We start from the raw sequence: 27755 nt of genomic DNA on the forward strand, positions 1-27755 counted from the left end.
GAATCGTTTATGGGCCGCTTTCAAAATGCTAATGGTTGACCAGCATTCCTGGAAGGATACTTGGAACTTCTCTCTATAGCTTAGCTCTATAGCTTTGCTTCTCAAAGTGTGGTCCTTGGGCCAGGAGCATTGTATCACATGAGACCGTGTTAGAGCTGCAGAATTTCAGCCCCACCCTCGACCTGGATTGACTGAATTGGGACCTGCACTTTAACATGGTCCCCAGTGGTGTGTGTGCACATTAGCATTTGAGAAGCCCTGCCCTGTAGAACACGGTATATCGGAAATGGGAGGTGCTGGCTTTGCCACTTTAGCAGGATGCTCAAAGGAGGCAGGTGAGTGACAACAGGGTACTTCGGTCGTCAGTCCTCTTTGTCTTGGTGTGACCTGGGACGTCTGGGGAGAGAGGAGAATACCTTCTGGCTTGCGTGGAGCATGAAGATTCTTCAGACAAAATAAAACTAGCAGAGGAGGAAGTGGAAACTGTGATGTGATTATGAGATGGGTAGCATATGCAAGACCAGATCAGGGTGAGCGGAAAACTGAGGGAGGGAGGATGAGAATTATTGAGGGTCGTCAGAGATTAGCTTTGAACACGAGGAACGACATGTAAGCTGGTTCACTTTAGAATCCCCTTGTAAACAACAGAGGCACTGCATAAAATGCATCACAATTTTAAGGTAGCTGGGACAGTAAAGGTCATCGTTAAATCAGCCAGTAGCTTAGAAAAAATGTATCAGGCATCTGTTGTAACAAGGACTGACAAACATCCCTCACTGGGAGACCATAGAGGGCTCTCGTGCTAACATGCTGAGAGGCACTTGGGGAATTGGCATGGGAAGGTCAGCAGATAAAAAACAACCCAAAACTGGGGCACCTCTGAGATGAGAACTGGAAAACATCTTTTTAATTACTCTGTTTCTGATGGCTTGGTTGATGTCCTGCTGGTAATAAAGAAGGTTAGGTAGCCATGACGTTAATTAGAGTGTCATCAGTGATGACAGACAATAAATAGCATGGCATTTCATTTTATTACCTTACCCTTGTTAATTTCCCCAGTTTTGATCAATACAGCCATTGGCCAGGCCTCCCAGTTATGAAGCAGTAGCATTTTCGAGGCTTAGTAAAGGGCTGCGTTCCAATTTTTTATTCGTTTAGGAAATCCTCCTTGGGATGTTTCCATAATCAAATGTAAGTTCGCAAATGTTTCTCCTGCCTCAGATTTGCATATGAGCAAAATGAGTTTGTTCCCAAACAAAGCCCTGGAAAAAGCCCAGGACAAATGATTACTCAGTGAAAAGGAAAATGATTTCAGCCAGTTCCACTCCATCTCCCACAGAAGAATGGAGGTGAATCGTCTCTAGCACTGCCTACTGAGGCCATAAGTCTGATGACACCATTAAGGAATGAAAGGCTGATAAAAGGGAAAGTATTTCAAATGGAGCTTCCCTGCTAGGAAGGGGAATTACATGTCATTAGATGCATTACATTCACTTTTATTTTCCAAGCATTTTTGTGTTGTTGCATTGCATATTACCAGATGTTTTAAAACACCAATTTCCATTTCTTTTAATACTCAGGATTAATAAATGCTTAAAGAGTGATTATGTATTATTTATATCCTATAGCAATTTGGGTGTGATTCTCCCATTTCTTTTTCTAGCATGTTATTATAGGAGCCAAGTCAAGAATTCCAAAGAGGATGCTGACCTTGGAGGTAGTTTTTCTTTGTGGTGTAATTAGGCATATGGGTTATGGTTAAAAAATGACTAGGAAGGGACTTCACTGGTGGCACAGTGGTTAAGACTCCACGCCCCCAATGCAGGGGGCCTGAGTTCGATCCCTGGTCCAGGAACTAGATCCCACATGGCATGCCACAACCAAGAGTTTGCATGCCACAACTAAGGAGCCTGAGTGTCGCAAATAAGGAGCCCGCCTGCTGCAACTAAGACCCGGCGCAACCAAATAAATAAAATAATAAATAAATATTTTTTAAAAAAATGACTAGAAAAAGGTACACTCCCTTTGTTCTGATGAAAGAAGATAAGGAAAAGATTCATTTTAGCAGAATATTTTCATTACTTTGTCTTGACCCTAAACTTGATGATGAGCAGCCTGAACAAAGGAATAATAAATGATTAGAAAAGAAACTGGGTTCATGTGATTTCCAGTCATTTTGGTCGCCTTTTCAGTGGAAAAACATAGAGATGACCGTTGTGAAACTGGGTTATGTTAATTCATCTGAATTGTGGTATCAGGAGGCACAGTTGCTAGGAGCCAAACCCATTAGAGGAAATAACAGCAAAATGCTTATGCAGTAACTGAGCTTATTGGCTCACACCAGTCAGGTAATTCTAGGATCAGTGAACGTGAAGTTTCTCTCCCCACAGGAGCCGTATGCTTAGATCTGCCCAAGTGTTTCTCTTAATATCCTGTCCCTACTGGTTTTCTATTTCAGTCACTACATAAATGACAAATTCACCCTGCTGAGTCACATTTAGCATTGTGTACTCTTTGCCCTTGACATGTATGTGGATTTGGGGGAAACTCAAGGTTACAAGAGGTTGGAGAGGGAGAGGGAAGAAAATAAACACAGTCTGAGTGCCCATTCTATGCTAAGCAGCAGGCAGGGGTGAGATACCAAATTTAGCCCATGTAGAAACTGAGGCTCAGAAATATCACATGATGTTCCCAAGGTCACACAGCTACTTAGAGCCTGGTAGGACCAGGATTTAAATTAGAGCTTCTGACCCCATGTTCACATTCTTTGTGCAACTCTAAAATGAAGCTTTCACAAAACTCTGAAGAAATACACTGCTCTTACCTGCCTGTATTAGCTGTTCTTGACAAATGCTACCTTGGCACATTTACTGACAGTCAGTGGATATCTGTGATCGTGTTTTCTGTCAACGTTGCTTGTTTCATCTAGTTAAGGTCTGTTGTGGGATGTCTACCAATGTGGAAACTAATGACACTCAATTATTTACAAGGAGAGCCAGAAGCCTGAGACATGATATATGTGCTGATGTTAGGACTGAAAATGGGTTTCCCAAATCTCATGTGCTTATCATATGTACTAGGACAGAGGAAGAGAGTTTGCATAATCCATAGTCTCTGCCTTTGGAGAGCCTGAATTTAGTTGAGAATACTTACACCTTTGAAGATAAAGTAACAGTGAGCTGAGGTGTGCAAAAGGAAGGGTCTCAAGCATTCGAATGAAATGTTTAATGAATGAACAGAGAGTCAGACGAGGGAGCTCTGACTGTGAACTTGTGAAGTCAGGGAGGGTTTGGTGGTGGACACGGGTCTCAGGTCTTACATGATGGTGAGGCTTGGACGGGTGGGAGAGTGACGGTGGCGTCGGGCTGGGATGGGTGAGGGGCCGCTGGATGAGGGACCACCTTCCATGTCAAGGGTTTGGCCCTCAAAGCTGTTAATAAGGAGCCACCATAGGCTCTTGAGCAGAGGAGTGGCTTCGTGAAAGTTCTGCTGCATGCACGGGCTTGATGGGTGCTGGGAAAAACCCTGTAGACATTTGTATTGGGGGCGTTTGAGGCAAAAGCAGAAGTATTGTCAAGTTGAGTCAATTTATGTTACTGTGCGAAATTAACCAAAAAATGATGCTACAAGAGCACCTATTTTATTTATTTTTTATTTATTTTTTAAATTTATTTATTTTTGCAGTACGCGGGCCTCTCACTGTCGTGGCCTCTCCCGTTGCGGAGCACAGGCTCCGGACGCGCAGGCTCAGCGGTCATAGCTCACAGGCCCAGCCACTCCGCGGCATGTGGGATCTTCCCAGACCAGGGCACGAACCCGTGTCCCCTGCATCGGCAGGCGGTCTCCCAACCACTGCGCCACCAGAAAAGACCAAAAGCACCTTTTTCTGTACGCTTTCCTGGAAGCTGCTGGCTAGTGGCTGAGTACTGGGAGCTAGGATGTTTAATTTTTACTGTCTATACCTCAATTAACTATTTATTGTTGGTGTAGGGACACAGGAGGAGTTATTATCCTAGATCATGTTAGGTTGAGCCCTATGAAATTTCCATTTTGGGGTAATTGGTAGAACTACTGGTAATTTCATATGGTTCCACTTAATTGATTTTTTAAGTTGTTGTTGGAGACGAGTGGACACAGTCAGGTTATCTGGGTAAGTCCTGGGATAGCGCTGCTTACAGCCAGCCCCAAAGGCCTTGAGGGTGCTGTTTTCCTTGGGAGATGGGACTGTTCCTGGAGACTGAGCCCAGGGCCCCAGGGACATGCCAGGCTCTTCCTCTCCCTAATATTTGCTCTCCCTGCCTATGGACCATTCAGAATCTCCTGATTTTTTTTCTAAAGGAGAAAAATTTGCTCTGGACCAAGAACTTTAAAGGAGGAAGGAGGGTTGTAGAAGAGAGGATAAAAATAATTGCATCTTGGGACTTCCCTGGTGGTCCAGGGATTAAGACTTTGCACTTCCACTGCAGGGTGTGCGGTGGGATCCCTGGTCGCAGAACGAAGATCCCGCAGGCCCCATGGCATGGCCAAAATAATAATAATAATAATAATAATTGCATCTTGAGGTTGTGTTTTCCCACAACTCCCCAGTAGCACAATGCAGACAGAGCCAGAAGTGCCATTCCTGTAGCTCCTAATTATGTTGGGAAGGAGAGGGACCGAGTTCTCACTCTGGCCCCAGATTACAGAGGCTTTAAGTGAGTTTGAGAATGCCTGGGCAGTGTGGGCTGCGCATGCGTGACGGTGGTGATAGAGGCTGAGCTGCACTGTCTTCACATCCTTTGTGTCCACACCCTGGGATGGGGCCACTCCTGTGGAGCGTCTCCTGGATCAGGGATGGAGTGTGCCCAGAGTGCTCTCCTAACCGCCGGGAATGAGGACAGCTTCTGAGCTAGGGTCTGCAGAAACTGGCTGGGCACAAGCATCCCAGAGCATGCCCATCCCTCCCCCCCACCACTGCCCTCAGACTCTGGGTACCACAGGGCCTAGTCATCTGTCATTACAGTCAAACTGCGCAGTTTCACTATTTGGGACCCTGAGGTCTCATCACGACTTGCCTCTTTTGTCCTAAGTCACCACTCAACATGTGACCCACAGTGTCTGTTCTGTTCCAAGAGTACTGGTGTGTGTCTCCTGACATCCCATCTTGGACCTCCTCTGGGCCCCTCCTGAGCCCCCTTCCATGCTAAACTCTCCTGCATCCCTAAGTTATTCACAGAATATTCCTTTGTCCTCCTGGTTCTCCCCTGAACCTTCCCTGGAATAGAGAATTCTTTTCCCTTTCCTTAGCCTGACAAATATGTATTGAGGGTCCCACTCTGTGAGAAGCACCCTAAGGAAAACAAATGAGAAGACTTAGTCCCTTTGCACACATGCATCTGAAGGTTACCTTCCTTGGCATCCTTCCTCTTTCCTGAGGAAACATGAACTAGTGTGACTGCTGGAGACCTCTCTTCTCCTCTCTCAGCATCAACCCTCTCAGCCAAAAATGGAGGCAGATCAGAGAGACTGTGAGAAGAAAGGAACAATAGATGTACATAAATAAATAGTTTAACTGTAAACATGACTGGTAAGCTCATAAATCCTCGGCATGTGGGAAGATCAGTACCGGCCACCACTTGTCATCTAATCGGACACCTGTGTCTAGATGGAAATCATCTCAGAACAGATTGTATGTTATATTTAAAAACCAAAAAACATTCTGTGTCAATATGCTGGGCCAAATTGCCCATGCTGGCACAACTGGACTTTCTGCTACAATTCAAATGCACTTAAAAATTATCATTTTGGGGGAGACCTTCAAGATGGTGGAGGAGTAAGATGTGGAGATCACCTTCCTCCCCACAAATACATCAGAAATACATCTACATGTGGAACAACTCCTACAGAACACCTACTGAACGCTGGCAGAAGACTTCAGACTTTCCAAAAGGCAAGAAACTCCCCACGTACCTGGGTAGGGCAAAAGAAAAAAGAAAAAACAGAGACAAAAGAATAGGGATGGGACCTGTATCTCAGGGAGGGACCTGTGAAAGAGGAAATGTTTCCACACTAGGAAGCCCCTTCACTGGCGGAGACGGGGGTGGGAGTTGCCAGGGGGAAGCTTCGGAGCCACGGAGGAGAGCGCAGCAACAGGGATGCAGAGGGCAAAGTGGAGAGATTCCCGCACAGAGGATCAGTGCCGACAGCACTCACCAGCCTGAGAGGCTTGTCTGCTCACCCACCAGGACGGGTTGGGGCTGGGAGCTGAGGCTCGAGCCTCGGAGGTCAGATCCCAGGGAGAGGACTGGGGTTGGCTGCATGAACACAGGCTGAAGGGGGCTAGTGCGCCACAGCCAGCCAGGAGGCAGTCCGGGAAAAGTATGGAACTGCCAAAGAGGCAAGAGACTTTTTCTTGCCGCTTTGTTTCGCGGTGCGCGAGGAGAGGGGATTCAGAGTGCCGCTTAAAGGAGCTCTAGAGATGGGCGCGAGCCGCGGCTATCAGCGCGGACCCCAGAGACGGGGCATGAAACTCTAAGGCTGCTGTTGCAGCCACCAAGAAGCCTGTGTGCAACCACAGGTCACCATCCACACCTCCCCTCCCGGGAGCCTGTGCAGCCCACCACTGCCAGGGTCCTGTGATCCAGGGACAACTTCCTGGAGAGAACACTTGGCGCACAGGCTGTTGCAATGTCATGCCGGCTTCTGCCGCCACAGGCTCGCCCCGTATTCCATACCCCTCCCTTCCCCCGGCCTGAGTGAGCCAGAGCCCCGTAATCAGCTGCTGCTTTAACCCTGTTCTGTCTGAGCAAAGAACAGATGCCCTCAGGCGACCTACATGCAGAGGCGGGACCAAATCAAAAGCTGAACCCCAGGAGCTGTGCAAACAAAGAAGAGAAAGGGAAATCTCTCCCAGCAGCCTCAGGAGCAGCGGATTAAATCTCCATAATCAACTTGATGTACCCTGCAAATCTATTCAGGAATACCTGAATAGACAATGAATCATCCCAAAATTGAGGTGGTGGACTTTGAGAGCAACTATAGACTTGGGGTTTGCTTTCTGCATCTAATTTGTTTTTGGTTTTATGTTTATCTTAGTTTAGTATTTACAGTTATTGTTCTAGGGTCTGTCCATTTTTTGTTTTTGTTTTTGTTTTTTAGTATAGTTTTTAGTGCTGGTTATCATTGGTGGATTTATTTTTTGGTTTGGTTGCTCTCTTTTTTTTTCTTTTTTAAATTAATTTTTTTATTTTTAATAATTAAAAATTTTTTTATTTTAATAACTTTATTTTATTTTTATCTTTCTTTCTTTTTCTTCTCCTTTTTCTTCTGAGCCATGTGGCTGACAGGGTCTTGGTGCTCCAGTGGGGTGTCAGGCCTGTGCCTCTGAGGTGGAAGAGCCGAGTTCAGGACATTGGTCCACCAGAGACCTACCGGCTCCATCTAATATCAAACGGCAGAAGCTCTCCCAGAGACCTCCATCTCAACACTAAGACCCAGTTCCACTCAATGACCAGCAAGCTACAGTGCTTGGACACCCTATGCCAAACAACTAGCAAGACAGGAACACAACCCCACCCATTAGCACAGAGGCTGCCTAAAATCATAATAAGGTCACAGACACCCCAAAACACACAACCGGACACTGTCCTGCCCACCAGAAAGACAAGATCTAGCCTCATCCACCAGAACACTGGTGGAGGCACCAGTCTCCTCCACCAGGAGCCTTCACAAGCCACTGACCCAACCTTACCCACTGGGGGCAGACACCAAAAACGATGGTAACTACGAAACTGCAACCTGCGAAAAGGAGATCCCAAACACAGTAAGTTAAGCAAAATGAGAAGACAGAAAACACACAGCAGATGAAGGAGCAAGGTAAAAACCCACCAGACCAAACAAATGAAGAGGAAATAGGCAGTCTACCTGAAAAAGAATTTAGAGTAATGATAGTAAAGATGATCCAAAATCTCGGAAATAGAATGGAGAAAATACAAGAAATGTTTAACAAAGACCTAGAAGAACTAAACAGCAAACAAACAATGATGAACAACACAATAAATGAAATTAAAAATTCTCTAGAAGGAATCAATAGCAGAATAACTGGGGCAGAAGAATGCATAAGTGATCTGGAAGATAAAATAGTGGAAATAACTACTGCAGAGCAGAATAAACAAAAAAGAATGAAAAGAATTCAGGACAGTCTCAGAGACCTCTGGGACAACATTAAACGCACCAACGTTAGAATTATAGGGGTCCCAGAAGAAGAGGAGAAAAAGAAAGGAACTGAGAAAATATTTGAAGAGATTAAATTGAAAACTTCCCTAATATGGGAAAGGAAATAGTCAATCAAGTCCAAGAAGCACAGAGAGTCCCATACAGGATAAATCCAAGGAGAAATATGCCAAGACACATATTAATCAAACTATCAAAAATTAAATACAAAGAAAAAATATTAAAAGCAGCAAGGGAAAAACAACAAATAACATACAAGGGAATCCCCATAAGGTTAACAGCTGATCTTTCAGCAGAAACTCTGCAAGCCAGAAGGGACTGGCAGCACATATTTAAAGTGATGAAAGGGAAAAACCTACAACCAAGATTACTCTACCCAGGAAGGATCTCATTCAGATTCAACGGAGAAATTAAAACCTTTACAGACAAGCAAAAGCTAAGAGAAATCAGCACCACCAAACCAGCCTTACAACAAATGCTAAAGGAATTTCTCTAGGCAGGAAACACAAGAGGAGGAAAAGACCTACAATAACAAACCCAAAACGATTAAGAAAATGGTCATAGGAACATACATATTGATAACTACCTTAAATGTAAATGGATTAAATTCTCCAACCAAAAGACATAGACTGGCTGAATGGATACAAAAACAAGACCTGTATATATGCTGTCTACAAGAGACCCACTTCAGACCTAGGGACACATACAGACTGCAAGTGAGGGGATGGAAAAAGATATTCCATGCAAATGGAAACCAAAAGAAAGCTGGAGTAGCAATTCTCATATCAGACAAAATAGACTTTAAAATAAAGACTATTACAAGAGACAGAGAAGGACACTACATAATGATCAAGGGATCAATCCAAGAAGAAGATATAACAATTGTAAATATTTATGCATCCAACATAGGAGCATCTCATTACATAAGGCAAATGCTAACAGCCATAAAAGAGGAGATTGACAGTAACACAATCATAGTAGGGCACTTTAGTGGGGTGCTAAAGATCATCCAAAATGAAAATAAATAAGGAAACACAAGCTTTAAATGATTCATTAAACAAGATAGACTTAATTGGTATTTATAGGACATTCCATTCAAAAACAACAGAATACACTTTCTTCTCAAGTGCTCATGGAACATTCTCTGGATAGATCATATCTTGGGTCACAAATCAAGTCTTGGTAAATTTAAGAAAATTGAAATCGTATCAAGTATCTTTTCTGACCACACCGCTATGAGACTAGATATCAATTACAGGAAAAAATCTCTAAAAAATAGGAACACATGGAGGCTAAACAATACACTACTAAATAACCAAGAGATCACTGGAGAAATCAAAGAGGAAATCAAAAAATACCTAGAAACAAATGACAGTGAAAACACGATGACCCAAAACCTATGGGATGCAGCAAAAGCAGTTCTAAGAGGGAAGTTTATAGCAATACAATCCTACCTCAAGAAACAAGAAACATCTCAAATAAGCGACCTAACCTTACCCTGAAGCAATTAGAGAAAGAAGAACAAAAAGCTCCCAAAGTTAGCAGAAGGAAAGAAATCATAAAGATCAGTTCAGAAATAAACGAAAAAGAAATGAACAAAGCAATAGCCAAGATCAATAAAACTAAAAGCTGGTTCTTTGAGAAGATAAACAAAATTGATAAACCATTAGCCAGACTCATTAGGAAAAAAAGGGAGAACACTCACACCAATAGAATTAGAAATGAATTAGGAGAAGTAACAACTGACACTGCAGAAATACAAAAGATCATGAGAGATTACTATAAGCAACTCTATGCCCATAAAATGGACAACCTGGAAGAAATGGACAAATTCTTAGAAAAGCACAACTTTCTGAGACTGAACCAGGAAGAAATAGAAAATATAAACAGACAAATCACAAGCACTGAAATTGAGACTGTGATTAAAACTCTTCCAACAAACAAAAGCCCAGGACCAGATGGCTTCACAGGCGAATTCTATCAAACATCTAGAGAAGAGCTAAAACCTAGCCTTCTCAAACTCTTCCAAAATATAGCAGAGGGAGGAACACTCCCAAACTCATTCTACAAGGCCACCATCACCCTGATACCAAAACGAGACAAAGATGTCAGAAAGAAAGAAAACAACAGGCCAATATCACTGATGAACATAGATGCAAAAATCCTCAACAAAATACCAACAGCACATTAAAAGGATCATACACCATGATCAAGTGGGGTTTATCCCAGGAATGCAAAGATTCTTCAATATACGCAAATCAATCAACGTGATACACCATATTAACAAATTGAAGGAGAAAAACCATATGATCATCACAATAGATACAGAAAAAGCTTTCAACTAAATTCAACACCGATTTGTGATAAAAACTCTCCAGAAAGTAGGCATAAAGGGAACTTACCTCAACATAATAAAGGCCATATATGACACACCCACAGCCAACATCATTCTCAATGGTGAAAAACTGAAACCATTTCCTCTGACATCAGGAACAAGACAAGGTTGTCCACTCTCACCACTGTTATTCAACATAGTTTTGGAAGTTTTAGCCACAGCAATCAGAGAAGAGAAAGAAATAAAAGACATCCAAATCAGAAACGAAGTAAAGCTGTCACTGTTTGCAGATAACATGATACTCTACAGAGAGAATCCTAAAGATGCCACCAGAAAACTACTAGAGCTAATCAATGAATTTGGTAAAGTAGCAGGATACAAAATTAATGCACAGAAATCTCTTGCATTCCTATACACTAATGATGTAAAATCTGAAAGAGAAATTAAGGAAACACTCCCATTTACCATTGCAACAAAAAGAATAAAATACCTTGGAATAAACCTACCTAAGGAGACAAAAAACCTGTATGCAGAAAACTATAAGACACCGATGAAAGAAATTAAAGATGATACAAACAGATGGAGAGATATGCCATGTTCTTGGATTGGAAGAATCAACTTTGTGAAAATGACTCTACTACCCAAAGCAATCTACAGATTCAATGCAATCCCTGTCAAACTACCAATGACATTTTTTACAGAAGTAGAACAAAAAATTGCACAATTTGTTTGGAAACACAAAAGACCCTGAATAGCCAAAGCAATCTTGAGAGAAAAATGGGGCTGGAGGAATCAGGCTCCCGGAATTCAGACTATACTACAAAGCTACATTAATCAAGACAGTATGGTACTGGCACAAAAACAGAGATATACATCATTGGAACAGTATAGAATGCCCAGAGGTAAACCCACGCACATAAGGTCACCTTATTTTTGATAAAGGAGGCAAGAATATACAGTGGAGAAAAGGCAGCCTCTTCAATAAGTGGTGCTGGGTAAACTGGACAGCTACATGTAAAAGAATGAAATTAGAACACTTCCTAACACCATACAGAAAAATAAACTCAAAATGGATTAAAGACCTAAATATAAGGCCAGACACTATAAAACTCTCAGAGGAAAACATAGGCAGGACACTCTATGACATAAATCACTGCAAGATCCTTTTTGACCCACCTCCTAGAGAAATGGAAATAAAAACAAAAATAAAGAAATGGGACCTAATGAAACTTCAACGCTTTTGCACAGCAAAGGAAACCATAAACAAGATGAAAAGACAACCTTCAGAATGGGAGAAAATATTTGCAAATGAAGCAACTGACAAAGGATTAATCTCCAAAATTTACAAGTAGCTCATGCAGCTCAATATCAGAAAAACAAACAACCCAATCCAAAAATGGGCAGAAGACCTAAATAGACATTTCTCCAAAGAAGATATACAGATTGCCAATAAACACATGAAAGGATGCTCAACATCACTAATCATTAGAGAAATGCAAATCAAAACTACAATGAGGTATCACCTCACACCAGTCAGAATGGCCATCATCAAAAAAATCTACAAACAATAAATGCTGGACAGGGTGTGGTGAAAAGGGAACCCTCTTGCACTGTTGGTGGGAATGTAAATTGATACAACCACTATGGAGAACAGTATGGAGGTTCCTTAAAAAACTAAAAATAGAACTACCATATGACCCAGCAATCCCACTCCTGGCCATATACCTTGAGAAAACCATAATTCAAAAAGAATCATGTACCACAATGTTCATTGCAGCTCTGTTTACAATAGCCAGGACATGGAAGCAACCTAAATGTCCATCGACAGTTGAATGGATAAAGAAGATGTGGCACATACATACAATGGAATACTACTCAGCCATAAAAAGAAATGAAACTGTTATTTTAATGAGGTGGATGGACCTAGAGTCTGTCATACAGAGTGAAGTAAGTCAGAAAGAGAAAAACAAATACCATATGCTAACACATATATATGGAATCAAAAAAAATTGGTTCTGAAGAACCTAAGGGCAGGATGGGAATAAAGATGCAGATGTAGAGAATGGACTTGAGGAAACAGGGAGGGGGAAGGGTAAGCTGGGACGAAGTGGGAGAGTGGCATGGACATATATACACTATGTAAAATAGATAGCTAGTGGGAAGCAGCTGCATAGCACAAGGAGATCAGCTGGGTGCTTTGTGACCACCTAGAGGGGTGGGATAGGGAGGGTGGAAGGGAGATGCAAGAGGGAGGAGATATGGGGATATATGTATATGTATAGCTGATTCACTTTGTTATAAAGCAGAAACTAACACACCATTGTAAAGCAGTTATACTCCAATAAAGATGTTTAAAAAATTATCATTTTTAACTTCTTTTTAAAGGAAGCATAAATGGCAGATTGCTGCACGTAGGATATGACATACGGATCCTGTGGAGCAACTTTAATAAGTAACTACTTTCATGGTTTAACTGAATTCCACATTCTGTCATTTTCCTGTTTCCTTTCCTGACCTGGACAAAAACGGAAATTGAACCACTTTTGTCTCAAGTACAGTCACACCTTGGAGCTGTCATGGGTTTTGTTCCTGAGCACTGCAATAAAGCGAATATCCCAATAAAGCAAGTTACACAAATTTTTTGATTTTGCAGTGCATATAAAAGTTTTGTTTACACTCTACCATAGTCTATTAAGTGTGCAATAGCATTATGTCTTAAAAAAACAATGTACAGATGGACCTAGAGAGTGCCGTACAGAGTTAAGTAAGTCAGAAAGAGAAAAACAAGTACCATATGTTAACACATATATGTGGAATCTAGGAAAATGATATAGATGATCTTATTTGCAAAACAGAGAGACACAGACGTAGAGAATAAATGTATGGATACCAAGGGGGAAAAGTGGTGGGGTGGGAGGAATTGGGAGATTGGGATTGACACCTATACACTATTGATACTATGTATAAAATAGACAGGGAACTCTACTTAATGCACTTGTGGTGACCTAAATGGGAAGGAAATCCAGAAAAGTGGGGATATATGTATAACTATAGCTGATTCATTTTGCTGTACAGTAGAAACTAACACAACATTGTAAAGCAACTATACTCCAACAAAAATTAATTTTTTAAAAAAGTATAAATTGGGAAAAAAGACAATGTACATACATTAATATAAAAATACCTTTTTGGTAAAAAATGCTAACTATCATCTGAGCTTTCAGTGAGTCATAGGAGTAACATCTAAGATCCCTGATCACAGATCACCATCACAAGTATAACAATAATGACCAAATTTGAAATATTGTGAGAGTTACCAAAACGTGACATAGAGACACGAAGGGAGCAAATGCTATTTGGAAAAATAGCTGATAGACTTGCTTGACCCAGGGTTGCCACAAACCTTCAGCTGATAAAAAATGCAATATCTTCAAAGCATAATAAAGTGAAACACAATAAAATGAGGTAAGGCTGGGTACATTTGACCAGGAAATACAGTCTTGTTTTATTCATTTATTCAGTTTATCAGGGAACACCATGAGAATGAGCACATTCTCATTATTAATATAATATTAATATTAATATGACCTTGGTTTCTTTCTTTCCTTTTTTTAATACCAAGAGGAAAAACCATTTGGAGAAGACCACCTTGTCATGTTGGCCCATGAGTTCCTTTGCTACCAAACTGAAATGATCATACAAAAGAGATATTAAGATCATAAGGACAGGGGACTTCCCTGGTGGTCCACTGGTTAAGACCCCGTGCTTCCAATGCAGGGGGCGTGGGTTTGATCCCTGGTTTGAGGAACTAGGATCTGACGTGCCATGTGGCAAAAAATTTGACATAAAGTAATTGCAAAAAAAAAAACACAGGAAATAAATTTGAACTGTAGGAATAAAATCTATATTTAAAAAAATCATAAGGACAATATTAATAACTGGCTATCACTGTGCCCTTTCTGTGTGTCAAGCACTCCTTCAAGTGAATCGTAATCATTTTCTCATTTACCCTTCACAAAAATCCTGGGAGGAAGGTGTTATCATTCTCACTTCATAGATGAAAAAAAAAAAAAAAAAAGCAGAACGTGGGTAATTTGTCCAAGTTCACGCAAAGAATCAGTGGCCATGCCAGGATTCAAATCCAGATCTGTCCCAAATTCTGCGATCATAACCTCTTCACATCTTGCCTCACCCTGAGTGGGTTGAAAGTCAAGCTGAGAAAACCGTTCTTGGCAAAGAAGTGGGTAAGATTTGGATTCTTTAGTGGTGAGGGGGAATCTGGAAGGGAATAGATACGTATATGTGCGTGTGCCTGGGTCACTTTACTGTGTACCTGAAACTAACACAACATTGTGGATTAACTATACTTTAATTTTTTAAAAATGGAAAAAATAAAGGCTTATTGACTTAGCAGGGGAAAAAAAAAGATTTGGGTTTTTTAAAGTTCCAGAAAGTTCTGACCTCTTGTTGGTATTTCCTGGGCAGCAAATGTTGGACCTTTTATCTCAGCTGTAGATTCTTGAAGCTCAGCCTACTTTAGGGTAGCGGGAGTTGCATCCAGGGTTAGACCTTGCCTGGAAGGGGCCCCCAAGGCGTGGTCCGCCCTGCTCCCCATAAGGCCTGAGGAGGCACCTCAGGCCCAGTGCCAACTCCATTCTGCACTCCTGGTCTCTCTTGGCCTAACCGGTAAAGGCTCCACTGTTTCAAGCAGATCCTCAAAGAGCACACTTTTAACTTGTAACAGCATCAGTCATCTTTAGTAAAGGTTTGGTGAAGGTCAGAAGGCTCTTTTGTTTTTCTTTTTTTTTTTTTTTTGCGGTACACGGGCCTCTCACTGTTGTGGCCTCTCCCGTTGCGGAGCACAGGCTCCGGACGCGCAGGCCCAGCGGCCATGGCTCACGGGCGCAGCCGCTCCGTGGCATGTGGGATCTTCCCGGACCGGGGCACGAACCCGTGTCCCCTGCATCGGCAGGCAGACTCCCAACCACTGCGCCACCAGGGAAGCCCCCAGAAGGCTCTTTGAACCCCTTGGACTAATACTGTATTGTCCTTTTTCCCCTGCAGGACATCGAGGTCTCTGTGAACATTCTCTAAAATGTTTAAGCTCGAGAATCACGGAACGGAAGCTGCAGGGCACGTGGCTGCCTGCTGGCCGAGGGAGCCTGGAGAAACCATTCCTGGGGCCTCGAGGCTCCTTGGTGCCCATGTTCAGCCCCCAGGGTGGCCTTCACCCTGTCCACACTGACAGCAGCCTGCTGAAGCCCAGGGTCGTGACCGTGGTCAAGCTGGGTGGGCAACCCCTCCGCAAGATCACGCTGCTCCTCAACAGACGGTCGGTGCAGACCTTCGAGCAGCTCTTGGCCGACGTCTCAGAGGCCCTGGGCTTTCCCAGATGGAAGAGTGACCGCGTGAGGAAGCTGTTCAACCTCAAGGGCAGGGAAATCAGGAGTGTGTCCGATTTCTTCAGGGAAGGGGATGCTTTCATAGCCGTGGGCAAAGAGCCACTGACGCTGAAGAACATCCAGGTGGCTATAGAGGAACTGTACCCCAGCAAAGCCCGGGCCCTGACCTTGACCCAGCACAGCCGGGTCCCCTCTCCAAGGCTGAGAAGCAGGCTTTATAGCAAGGCTCTGAAAGGGGGTCACCACCGTGGGGAGACCGAGACCACCAAGAGCTGTGGTGAGGCTGCCAGGTCCCAGGCTGCCGTCAGACATCAGGGGAGGACCCCCGTGGAGGACAGGGTGAGGGCCCAGAAGAAGTGGGTGAGGGGGAAGTGGGAGCCTGAACCCAGCAGCAAGGTGCCCAGGGATGCCACCCTGGAGAGGCATGCTAGCGGAGAGAAGCACCTGGGGGTGGAGATTGAAAAGACGTCGGGGGAAATAATCAGGTGTGAGAAGTGTAAGCGGGAAAGAGAGCTCCAGCAGAGCCTGCAGAGGGAGCGGCTCTCTCTGGGCACCAGCGAGCTGGACCTGGGCAGGTGCCCCAGCTATGACGTAGAGAGGCTGGTGAGGACCAGGAGCTGCAGGAGGTCCCCTGAGGAGAAGCCCCAGGATGGGGAGGAAGGTTGGAAGGAGGGCACCCGGAGCAGTCCCGGGCACCCGCCTCAGGAGCCGAGGAGACCCAGCAAAAGCACCGACAAGAAAGAGGCCCGAGACCCAGGAGGCCAGGAAGGTCATGGCCCAGCAGCAGCCAAGGCCAAGAGGGACGTTGTCGGGGAAGCCCAGCCCATAAGAGAGGAGAAAGACAGCAGGACCGTAGGCAGGACCAAGCAGGGAGGCTGGCTCCGGAGGGAGCATCCTGCCGAACTCGACCCAGAGAAGCTCCCCAGGACCAGAGGGGATGCGCAGGAAGCGGAAAAGGAGAAAAAGCCGGGTGCGTCCGGAGGGAGGAGGATGGTTTCCCGAGATGAGCCGCCGGCCAGGGTAGAAAAGGAGCCCAAGACGAGGCCGGAGGAGAGCAAGGCGGAGCGGCCGGGCGGCAGGAGGCGGCGGCCCGCGGGCATCCTGGCGGCCGACGTGCGCAAGCAGTACGAGCCGGGCCGCGTGATCGGGGACGGGAACTTCGCGGTGGTGAAGGAGTGCAGGCACCGCGGCACCCAGCAGGCCTACGCCATGAAGATCATAGACAAGTCCAAGCTCAAAGGGAAGGAGGACATGGTCGATAGCGAGATCTTGATCATCCAGAGCCTCTCTCACCCCAACATCGTGAAACTGCATCAAGTGTATGAAACGGACGCGGAGATCTACCTGATCATGGAGTACGTGCAGGGAGGGGACCTTTTCGATGCCATTATAGAAAGTGTGAAGTTCCCGGAGCGCGACGCTGCCCTCATGCTCATGGACTTGTGCAAGGCGCTCGTGCACATGCATGACAAGAGCATCGTCCACCGGGACCTCAAGCCGGAAAACCTGCTGGTAAGCCCCGCCCTGGCTGCAGTGGAAGAGGGAGGTTATAAAACATGGGATGCAGGAAGTCGGAACGGGCTCCTACTCTGGTACCCTTGTGCGCTAGAGCATTACCTTTATGGTTCTTCTTCTTTTTTTTTTTTTATCATGCTCGTTTCAGTATTTAAAACTTTGGTTGTAGTTCATAAATTGCAGAGGTAAATGGGTTTTGATTAAGTTATTGAGAAAGAAGCCTTCTTATTTAAACAAAATGGAAACTGTTTCCTCATGCCTGGGAGAAAAATATTTTCACCTTGACAGTGATCAGGTGGACTTCATTTCTTGGGCATTTGCACATCCTCTGGCCTAGGTGCTAGGGGTGTCTGCTGGTAGCAGCTCCCCCTGCAGGCTTTGAGCCCACCCTCCCACCAAAAGTCCCCCTGGCCCTTTTGCAGAAGAGGTCTTGCCGCAGGAATTCAAAAGGCTCAGTAGGAATTCCCAGTCGGTCCAGTGGTTAGGACTCCAAGCTTCCACTGCAGGGGGCCTGGGTTTAATCCCTGGCCGGGGAACTAAGATCCCGAAAGCCTCTAGCATCAGTCCTTTCACCTCTCTGGGCCTTTGTTTCCTCACTTATAAAAGAGAAATAGTAATAGTACCTGTCTTAGAAGGTTGAGGGAGAATTGAGCACGGGAGCTGGCCTGGCACACACAGCTCAGCTGTTCTGTTTTTGGATGTAAACAATCTCTCAAAGCACCAACATCAACTAAGGACACTCTAGGACCATGATGGGTCCAGACAAAAGCAAGACCTCTTCATCATCATGTCCAAATCCAGATAAGAACAAGATTGTCCAGACCACAAATGGGACTACATTTTCCCTTTTGGGTGACTATGATTCACTGCCCCACCTTCCTCCCACTTTCTAGATAAGAATTACCAAGATGCCCAATCATAGAATTACCCTCACTTCCTGACAGTATCCAGTTCAGAGCAAAATCCTGCTTTCAAGAACCCTCTCCCAAATCACCTAACACAATCCACCTCTTACAAGTTCATTGAACACCCTCTCACTTAGATGCCTGGATCCCCAAGGTGTTGGGGATCTCCCTTGTTGCAATGAGTCAGTCAACCCAGTGTGTTCCTGAATTTCAAGTGTGTTCCTGGTGGGCTTTGTTAGGACAGTGCACTTCACGTGTTCACTCTCTGGCCCCCTTGTCCCACTTTCTTCTTTGTAGCCCCAATCACCACCTGATATTTATTCTTCTATTTTCTTTTTCCTCCTCCTGGAAAGTTCTATGACCCCAGGAACATTGTTTTATTCAGACTGTACCTTGAAAACTACATCAGTTCTGTCACATAGTGTAGATTCAATAAATATCAGTTGGATGAAAGAATGAATACAGACCCCAGCGTGCTGCCTGGCAAATAGCAAGCATTCCATCAGTGGCAGCTACTCTCATTATTACTATGTTAGGAATGAGTCTGATATTAAGGTGGACATCACGAGGAAGAATCCAAAGCCAGATTGCTGCACATGAAGCCGAGGTAAATGGAGACAGTGATCTTCATGAGCCAGTTTTTTTTTTTTTTTTTTTGAGGGGGGAGGCGGTGGAGGGGAAAGGAGTTAACCTGTTTCCTTTAATTTCATGGCTGTAGAGCCAGCCTGGAAATATCATCCCAGTACATTCATCAGCCTGTAAGCTGCTCCCACAAGCAGAATGATTTCTGAGTGAGTCAAGCTAATTATCTGGTGAAGTGAGGTCTACATTGACCCCTAAATCAAGCAGCCTTGTTTTTGTCCAGATTCATAGAATTGCAGATCATTGACTGGTTGCCTGAATGGTCTGAATTACCAGGAAATAAATCTCCCTTTGAAGAATTTCATTTTTGTTTTTTGGGTTTTTTGGCTGCACTGCGCAGCTTGCAGGATCTTAGTTCCCCGACCAGGGATTGAACCCAGGCCCACGGCAGTGAAAGTGCCGAGTCCTAAGCACTGGACCACCAGGGAATTCCCTAAGAATTCCATTTTTAAATCATATTTAAAAACAATTTTTTAAAATTTATTTTTGGCTCTGTTGGGTCTTCGTTGCTGCGCGCAGGCTTTTCTCTAGTTGCGGCGAGCGGGGGCTACTCTTCATTGCGGTGCACGGCCTTCTTGTTGTGGTGGCTTCTCTTGATGTGGAGCACAGGCTGTAGGTGCTCAGGCTTCAGTAGTTGTGGCACTTGGGCCCAGTAGTTGTAGCTCACGGGCTCTAGAGTGCAGGCTCGGTAGTTGTGGAGCACGGGCTTAGTTGTGGAGCACGGGCTTAGTTGCTCCGCGGCATGTGGGATCTTCTCAGACCAGGGCTCGAACCCTTATCCCCTGCATTGGCAGGCAGATTCTTAGCCACTGTGCCACCAGGGAAGCCCAAGAATTCCATTTTTGCATGAGCTAAGTGTCCTCATCCTTTTTTCACTTGCTTTTTGTTTCTGTCTTTTGGATCTGAGCCCAAGTTTTCCCCATGTGTGATGTGCCGGACCCTGTTTACAATGGCACTTTGGAATCGTGACAGACCAGTGTTCTTTACGGATCCTCTGATGTTTTCACCAAATTGAGTAAGCAGGAGGAATTCTGACTAGAGGCCTGGGTGGGTCCCATGAACAGAACATTTTGGGCCTGTGCTTAATAAAGCATCAGAACAGTGATACACGTGCTCGAGGATGTGGAGTGAGATCCTTTACCCTATAGGATCGTTTTCTTTTGCGGACAGTCATCTGAGCTTGCATTTTCTCCACAAGGTCCTGGAACCAATCTGTCGAGCTGGCCCATCTCTTGGGCAATAGAGACTCTCACTTGTGTTAAGGGACTGACTTGTCAGCAGTTTTTAAAATGGAGAAAGTCAGCACTTGCAGGTGGCATGGAGAGATTTGCTTCAGGAAATAAAATATTGCAAGGTATACATTTAGTGTGGACAAGCTAGCTGCCTCTGAGAAGTCATTTGGCGATACCTTAATGGATTTAAATGTCAGTTCATATGTGTTTTAGTGCCCTTAAAGGCAGTGAAGTGTGTGTGTGTGTGTTTGTGTCCTGAGAGAGAGGAAAAACTGCAGCGGAGCTATAATTTTTCAGTCTAATACATGAGTTGTTTATTGGTGTTAATTGTAATTGATATTTCGACCCTTTTTTTCTGATTTTAAAGAAAGCCCACTTTTTTTATTGTATCATTTTTTTTACATCTTTATTGGAGTTTAATTGCTTTACAATGTTGTGTTAGTTTCTGCTTTATAACAAAGTGAATCAGCTATATGTATACATATATCCCCATATCCCTCCCTCTTGCGTCTCCCTCCCACCCTCCCTATCCCACCCCTCTAGGTGGTCACAAAGCACCAAGCAAGAAAGCCTACTTTTTGTTTTTTTAAATAAAAAACTTTACTTCGTGGTGGTAAGTCTCCTTCAGAAGCTGCAAAAAGCTACAGATCTGAGCCATCTTTGGTGGCATAGGGTAACATCTTTTCTGTCTTGTGGATAATCTGTCAGCTGGTGTTTTTCAGAATGAGTGGGCCTGTCACATTTCTAAATCGTGTCTGTCCTTTTTCCAGATGAGTAAAGTTGAATATATTGTTATGTCAGACTTTAAATGCTACCTAACATCAGTTCTTGGTGGTTTTTCAGACAAAGATCTGGGGAGTGTTGGATTTGACAATAGACTCATTGTCTGAGTTTAGAAAGGTGTCATCTCTAAACCTGTTGTTAGGATAATTATGTTGCAAATTGGCTGGTCTTCTGAGAGTTAATATTAGTAAATATCACCATGGTGACTACTGTCCATCAATTAATGTTCTTTAGTTGACTTTAATTTAGTGTTCCGCTCTTGTGCTGACTTTTGTATTATCAAAATAATTGTTTCTTCCTTTAATGGATGGCTACTGTCTGTATCAATACTTTGCTAAACTTAGGAGACGGATGATGTTAGAACTAACTTTTGATTACATGGCTGATTGTGGCTGCTTTTAGAGACTTCCAGAATGTGCTAGGAGCTCTTAATGGATCTAGCAAGCTTACCATGTTGTTTTCACCAGCAGAAATATTTATATCTGATAATTGGGCCCTAGAGTAAAATTTTAGGCCTGTTTTACTGAGCTTATCTATTTCTAGTGATCACATTTCCTGATAAGATGCTAGCTCCCCTCTTCCTTTAGGGCTATTTAGACTCCTGAAATCTTGCAAAAAAAAATTTAAATTATGAGAATTTCCAGCTTGAAGAAATATCAGTGTTAATTGCTTCTTCTGCCAGCATGTGCTCCCTTGGAGAGGTTGGAATGTGCTGTGTGGTGTTGACTGGGCCCTGGGAAAAGCAAACAGGAGCCAGAGAGGTGATGATGTGTAGACACTAAAGGCATGTCACAGGCCAGTAATGTGACAGGTCCTAGGAAAACTTTGTCCCCACTGATTTTTTCAGTCATTCTTTGTATTATGCTATCTTTTGCTGTTGAAATGTAAATTGATTTTAGGCATTGGCATTTCCATGTGAATTGGTTTCTAAGATCATTTCCATCCTCATGGCCAGTTGGAAATGGAAACTTGGAGGGAGAAGGCCAGAGGAAGTATGAAGGATCAAGTAAGAAGTCGACAAAGATAAATAAGCTCTACCCCTTTTCTTAGGGGGAGCCGCTTGCTGTTTGGTCTGTACTCTGCTTCCATCTGCTGTTCAGAGATGATCATTGAAAGATCACATTTAAATTGATGTGCCCTTGAAGGAGAAGAGGCTGTTAATGGCTCAGAAAAGGAAAGATTCCTTTTGAAGCTTTGAGACTGTCCAGATGTGATCTGGCTGCTTATGTAAATGTAGATTGTCTGGATTCAAAGCAGGGTACTTTGATGTGGCTAGAAAAGGGGATGATGGATGCAGATGGACCAAGAGTCATTAAAGTACCATGTAAATTAATCTCTAACACCCGTTCAGTTAGAGGGCAATTGAAAAACGAGCCCCAGAAGGAATGTGACCCAGAGCAGTGAATTTAGATAAACCTGTAGATAGGGAAACAGAGATGTGGGGTGAGGGCAAGGTCAGATGTGTGCCCTGGGGCCGTGGCGACGAAGTGGGTCATTTACTGGGGTCTTTGCCTTGATGGCCACCCAGTGCCTAGTCAGCTGAGGGTACTGAGGCTCACTGATTTGTTCAAATCATACGTGGTATATGGTGTTCATTTCTGGGCATTCTTTGTTAAAAGAGGCGTCAATGAAATAGGGATTATCTAGAACTTTACAGTGCACAAGAATCGCCCTGGGGTCTCATAGAGATGCAGTTCTGTTCCGTGGATTTGGGGTAGCCTGAGGTCTCCATCAAGCTCACAAGTGATGCTTGTGCTGCTGGTTCAAGAGCCATACTTAGCGTAGGGAGGAGCGAGAAGGGGATGATGGGTCAGGAGACCTGATCCTATAAGGATAAGCTTGAGGATTCTCGGATGTGAACTTAGAGAAGCAGCATTGGTACCACCTGGGAGCCTGTTAGAGAAACGAGAAGCACCCTGGGGGGAATCCTGGTACTTGTTTCCCATCTTTGGAAGTGGTGTGTCCTTCCCAGAGGGCAGATTTAGAAAAAAGGGGTGGAGGTGGAATTCTGGATCAACGTGGGGTGAACCTCCTCACAAGTTAATCTGACTATGATCTGGATGGTCTGCCATATGAAGCTATGGGATCTTTTCCATCTTGAGATTTCAACCTGAGGTGAACGATAGTCTGATGGGAAGATGTTGTAGACAAGTTTCCTGTTTGGGTGGAGACTTTGATGGTTTCAGAAGTTCCACACAATGTAAATTGGTGCAGCCACTATGGAGAACCGTATGGAGGTTCCTTAAAAAACTAAAAATAGAACGACCATATGATCCAGCAATCCCACTCCTGGGTGTAGATCCAGAAAAGATGAATTCTCTAATTTGAAAAGATACATGCACCCCAAAGTTCATAGCAGCACTATTTACAGTAGCCAAGAAGCAACCTAAATGTCCATTGACAGATGAATGGATAAAGAAGATGTGGTACATATACACAATGGAATATTACTCAGCCATAAAAAAAGCTGAAATAATGCCATTTGCAGCAACATGGACGGACCTAGAGATGATCATGCTAAGTGAAGAAATTCAGACAGAGAAAGACAAACATCATATGATATCACTTATGTGCAGAATTGAAAAGATGATACAAATGGACTTATTTATAAAACAGAAACAGACTCACAGACTTAGAAAACAAACTTATGGTTACCAAAGGGGAAAGGGTGGGGGGAGGGATAAATTAGGAGTTTGGGATTAACAGATACGCACTACTATATATAAAATAGACAACCAACAAGGTCCTACACAGGGAACTATATTCAAAATCTTGCAATGAACTATAATGGAAAAGAATATGAAAAAGAATATATATATATAAAACTGAATCACTTTGCTGTACACCAGAATCTAACACATTGTCAATCAACTATACTTAAATTTAAAAAAAAAAGTTGCACAAATACCAGAAGGAAGAGTTATTCCAGGAGGATGTCAGTCGTTTGAATTCAAGGATTAAGATAAGAACTGTTCTGAAGCCAAGAATGTGAGGTGCCTGCTGGAAAACAAAAAACCAAAAAAAACAAAAACAAAATTCACACTGTCAGTGTGTGACCCTAAATGTAGTTAAGCTGCCTATGTAGGCAAAGTAAATAAATCTCAAGTCACACTGACAGCTCTGAAAAATGTTACATAAATCCTGGGACTTCCCTGGTGGTGCAGTGGTTAGGACTCCACACTCCCAATGCAGGGGGCCCGGGTTCGATCCCTGCTTGGGGAGCTTCATCCCACATGCAGGCTGCAACTAAGAGTTCACGTGCCACAACTAAGAAGCCCACCTGCCGCAACTAAGGAGCACACATGCTACAACTAAGGAGCCCACCTGCTGCAACTAAGGAGCACACATGATGCAACTAAGGAGCCTGCCTGTTGCAACTAAGACCTGGCACAACCAAATACATAAAATAAATTAAAAGATAAAATAAAATTTTAAAAATGTTACATAACTCCCGACAGCAGAGGCTGGAGACAGAAGAATTAAAACCACAGAACATTCTCACTTTCTGGAAGGATCAAATGACTCTGTGGATCCTAACCACCCTCGGGTTCTGCTATGGGTCTCATCATCCTGAGACTCAAAGAGGAAAGCTATGGAGACAAGAAGCAGCATAATATTATTTTAGGAAGGCCATCAAATAATTTTTAAAAACAGATTTGGTATTTGAAAATGTATCCATCAGCATCTGGACATTTAACATAATACATTTTCAAAATAAATATCATGAAAAACTTCAAAATAGATAGAAGACCAAGTCTCGATCATGTTTCATCTGCTCCTGACTCAGTGGAGTCGGGTTTTGGAATGGGGGGTTGGGGGGATGGGGGGGTTTGAGGAAGGAAATGCTCGTCCTTTTGCATAGGGATTCATAGTTAATTTTGGTGTATTCAATCAGCCAAATGCTTTTAATGCTCATCATTTGGTTGGGAATATTTACAAATATTTGTGAGGGACAGATTTTTTTAGCAGTCACCCAGCAAGTGGGACTCATGTAGATGGTCCATCTGGAAACTTAAGGCAGCACACATTTTTTTTTGTCCTTGCCTTCCAAAGTAGATTTTCTAGTGTAAATTATTCTAATAATTACCTCTCCAGTCTCCTTTAGAGCTGTATCTGTCTCGATACACAGACCAAAGAAGAAGTGTGTTTTAGTTCTACATCTATGATTTCCATTAGGTTAGGTTAATTATGAAGAAATTGATTAGATTGCCCAGTGACTTGGGCTCAGTAGTTAAGACACATTCTGCTTACAGAGATGTAAACTCTCTGGCAGGAACCAAAGCAGGTTTGGAGCACTTACCCTTGGCTGAGGAGATCGGGGAGTGGCTGCCCGCCCTGCATTTTCAGGTGTGGGTCTGATGCCGCACAGGGAGAACCGGAGCCCTGCCTAATGCCCTCCAGCCCCCCAAGTGCTGGTCGGTGCATTGGGAACCTTGGCCCCCGTTCTAGTCAGGATGCAAGGGCGTGTGCCTGCAGACAGGTTGATAATTTCTCCTGTAGCCCTGTTGGCTCCATTGAGTCTCACTTGGATGAGATCACCCAGGCTAATCCCAGTGAGTTTCCCATAGCACTGAAATTAACCACTCAGCTCACCTTGGCCTGAGCCATCAGCTTCTACCATGAGATGCGGGCCCAGTAAAGCAGGGGAGGAGGATGGAGCCTTGACAGCAGAGGTTGGACCAGGGCCATGCCTGGGAAGGAGGCTCTTGGTTTGGATGAGGAGATCCTAAAAGGGGAGGAGGAAGATAGCAAGGCTGACTTTCTGTATCAATACTTCCTATTTTACGTGAAGTCAGTCCTGCTCTGCAGAGGTGAACTATTGTGGAGGGTAAAATTATGATATTAATTCATTTAATCTTGAAACCCAGACAGCCCAGCAGATGCTCTGGAGGTCTTGGCCGCACAGCAGAAATGCTCCCAGGGACACGGCCATCTCTCCCCCAGGAGGGACCACTCCTGGGCACAGCACAGCCTGAGGGATTTACTGCAAAAGCCCTTTTGGTAACAACATGGTAAAACTCAGGGTTGAGAATGGCTGGCTGTGCCCCATGATGGTGGAGGTTTGCCTCTGGTCCACCTGCTTACGATTCTTTGGGGGCCTTTGGATGAGACCTCCTCAGCCTCCTGCAACAGAAATAACCCTTTGCTGGAAGATTCGGCATCATACACCAGTTACAAGCACAGACTCTAAAGCCCAAGTGTCAGGGTTCAAACTCTAGCTCACCATTTACTATGTAACTGTGCCTCCATTTCCTTATCTGTAAAATGCGAATGTGCATGGCCTTACAGGACTGCAATGACGATTAAATGAATTAATATTTTGTAAGATGTTATAAACAGCGCCTGGCATCAAAGAAGCACAACAGAAGTGTTTGCTAGGTAAATTATATAATTTTAGCCTCCACTGCTTATTTGTCTACTTTTTCATTCCAATTCCCACTTCTTTTTCCTTTCTTTTTTTCCTCTGCTCTGACTTTGCATTACCCACAGGCATTTTCTAATTCTCATTAAAGCTAGTCTGCGCTCAAAAATATCATTGATCCTTGTTCTAACTCAGTGCTGCCCAGTGGATTCTTCTCTACTGATGGAAATGTTGTAGGTTTGCATGATCCAATATAATAGCCCTTAGCCATGGATGGTTATTGAACACTTGAAATGTGGCTAGTGCATCTGAATTTTTAATTTAATTAGATTTTAATTTAATTAATTTAAAATAAATAGCCATCTGTGGCAATATGGTGCTACCATATTGGACAGCAGAGAAAATCTAACTCATTGGTTCTTTAGTGAGCACATGTCACTGAGATCAAGTTGGATTTGTCAGTGTTGGGTCAATCTATAAGCTCCTATGTTTTATTGTTCGCTTATCCTGAACTTGCATGGTTGTTGTCCTATTAGTTTTCCTTCTTTGTTCTCATCACAATTTTGGTCATTTGGGGATTTTGATTTCTTACAGGTTCAGCGAAATGAGGACAAATCTACCACCTTGAAACTGGCTGATTTTGGTCTTGCAAAGCATGTGGTGAGACCTATATTTACTGTGTGTGGGACTCCAACTTATGTAGCTCCTGAAATTCTTTCTGAGAAAGGTAAGGGTTACACATTGCTCCGTGGGACTCCAGCTCACTTACTAACCAAGGTTTAACTTTTAATATTTAAATTTTACATTTTTCAACATGGAGCAGTCGAAAGTCTCAGAGAGTTGGCACTAAGCTTGTACTTGGATGTTAATGGAAATATTTGAAATAGGTCTTCTTGACCAAAGCACGAGCACTTTTTCCTCACCAGGGCTGCCCTTATCACAGAGGAGGGATTGTGGTGTGTGTGTGTGTGTGTGTGTGTGTGTGCGCGCGCGTGCGCGCACGCATGCACATGTGTTGGCAAGATGGTGAGATGGAAGATGGTGGAGTATTGGGTGGGGAACGCAAGCAAGCAAGGCCATTTGGCCACTCACCCAAGGTTACCTCTAATGGAGACAATTGGAACGGTTCTTATGGTAATTGGCTTAAAAATTCCTTTACCAACCTTGCATTTAAAGGGAAAGGAGGTCCCATCTCAAACCCAATGAATAATATTTATTACAGGCTCGTATATTGTATGAGGGTCCAATGGACTATTTTAGTGACACACTCTGTAAAGGATATACAAGGAAATCATTATTATTATTATTATTATTATTATATGGCTCCAAGTATGTGAATGCCTATTTAGCCATCCTTGCACTCCAGGA

The 27755-nt window shown here is 43.7% G+C and overlaps 1 protein-coding gene across 1 annotated transcript in view; it reads left to right on the forward strand.

Annotated features, from left to right (window-relative positions):
• The first annotated feature begins 318 nt into the window (after positions 1-318).
• The window catches only part of DCLK3 (doublecortin like kinase 3), a 31275-nt gene continuing 3838 nt past the window's right edge, over positions 319-27755 (forward strand). The window contains exons 1-3 of the mRNA XM_060111466.1: positions 319-335; positions 15558-17460; positions 26982-27114. Of these exons, the coding sequence (XP_059967449.1) occupies positions 319-335; positions 15558-17460; positions 26982-27114 (2053 nt within the window). The remainder of the gene's footprint in view (positions 336-15557; positions 17461-26981; positions 27115-27755) is intronic.

The sequence above is a fragment of the Mesoplodon densirostris genome, chromosome 10 (assembly GCF_025265405.1).
Source record: "Mesoplodon densirostris isolate mMesDen1 chromosome 10, mMesDen1 primary haplotype, whole genome shotgun sequence".
NCBI lineage: Eukaryota > Metazoa > Chordata > Mammalia > Artiodactyla > Ziphiidae > Mesoplodon > Mesoplodon densirostris.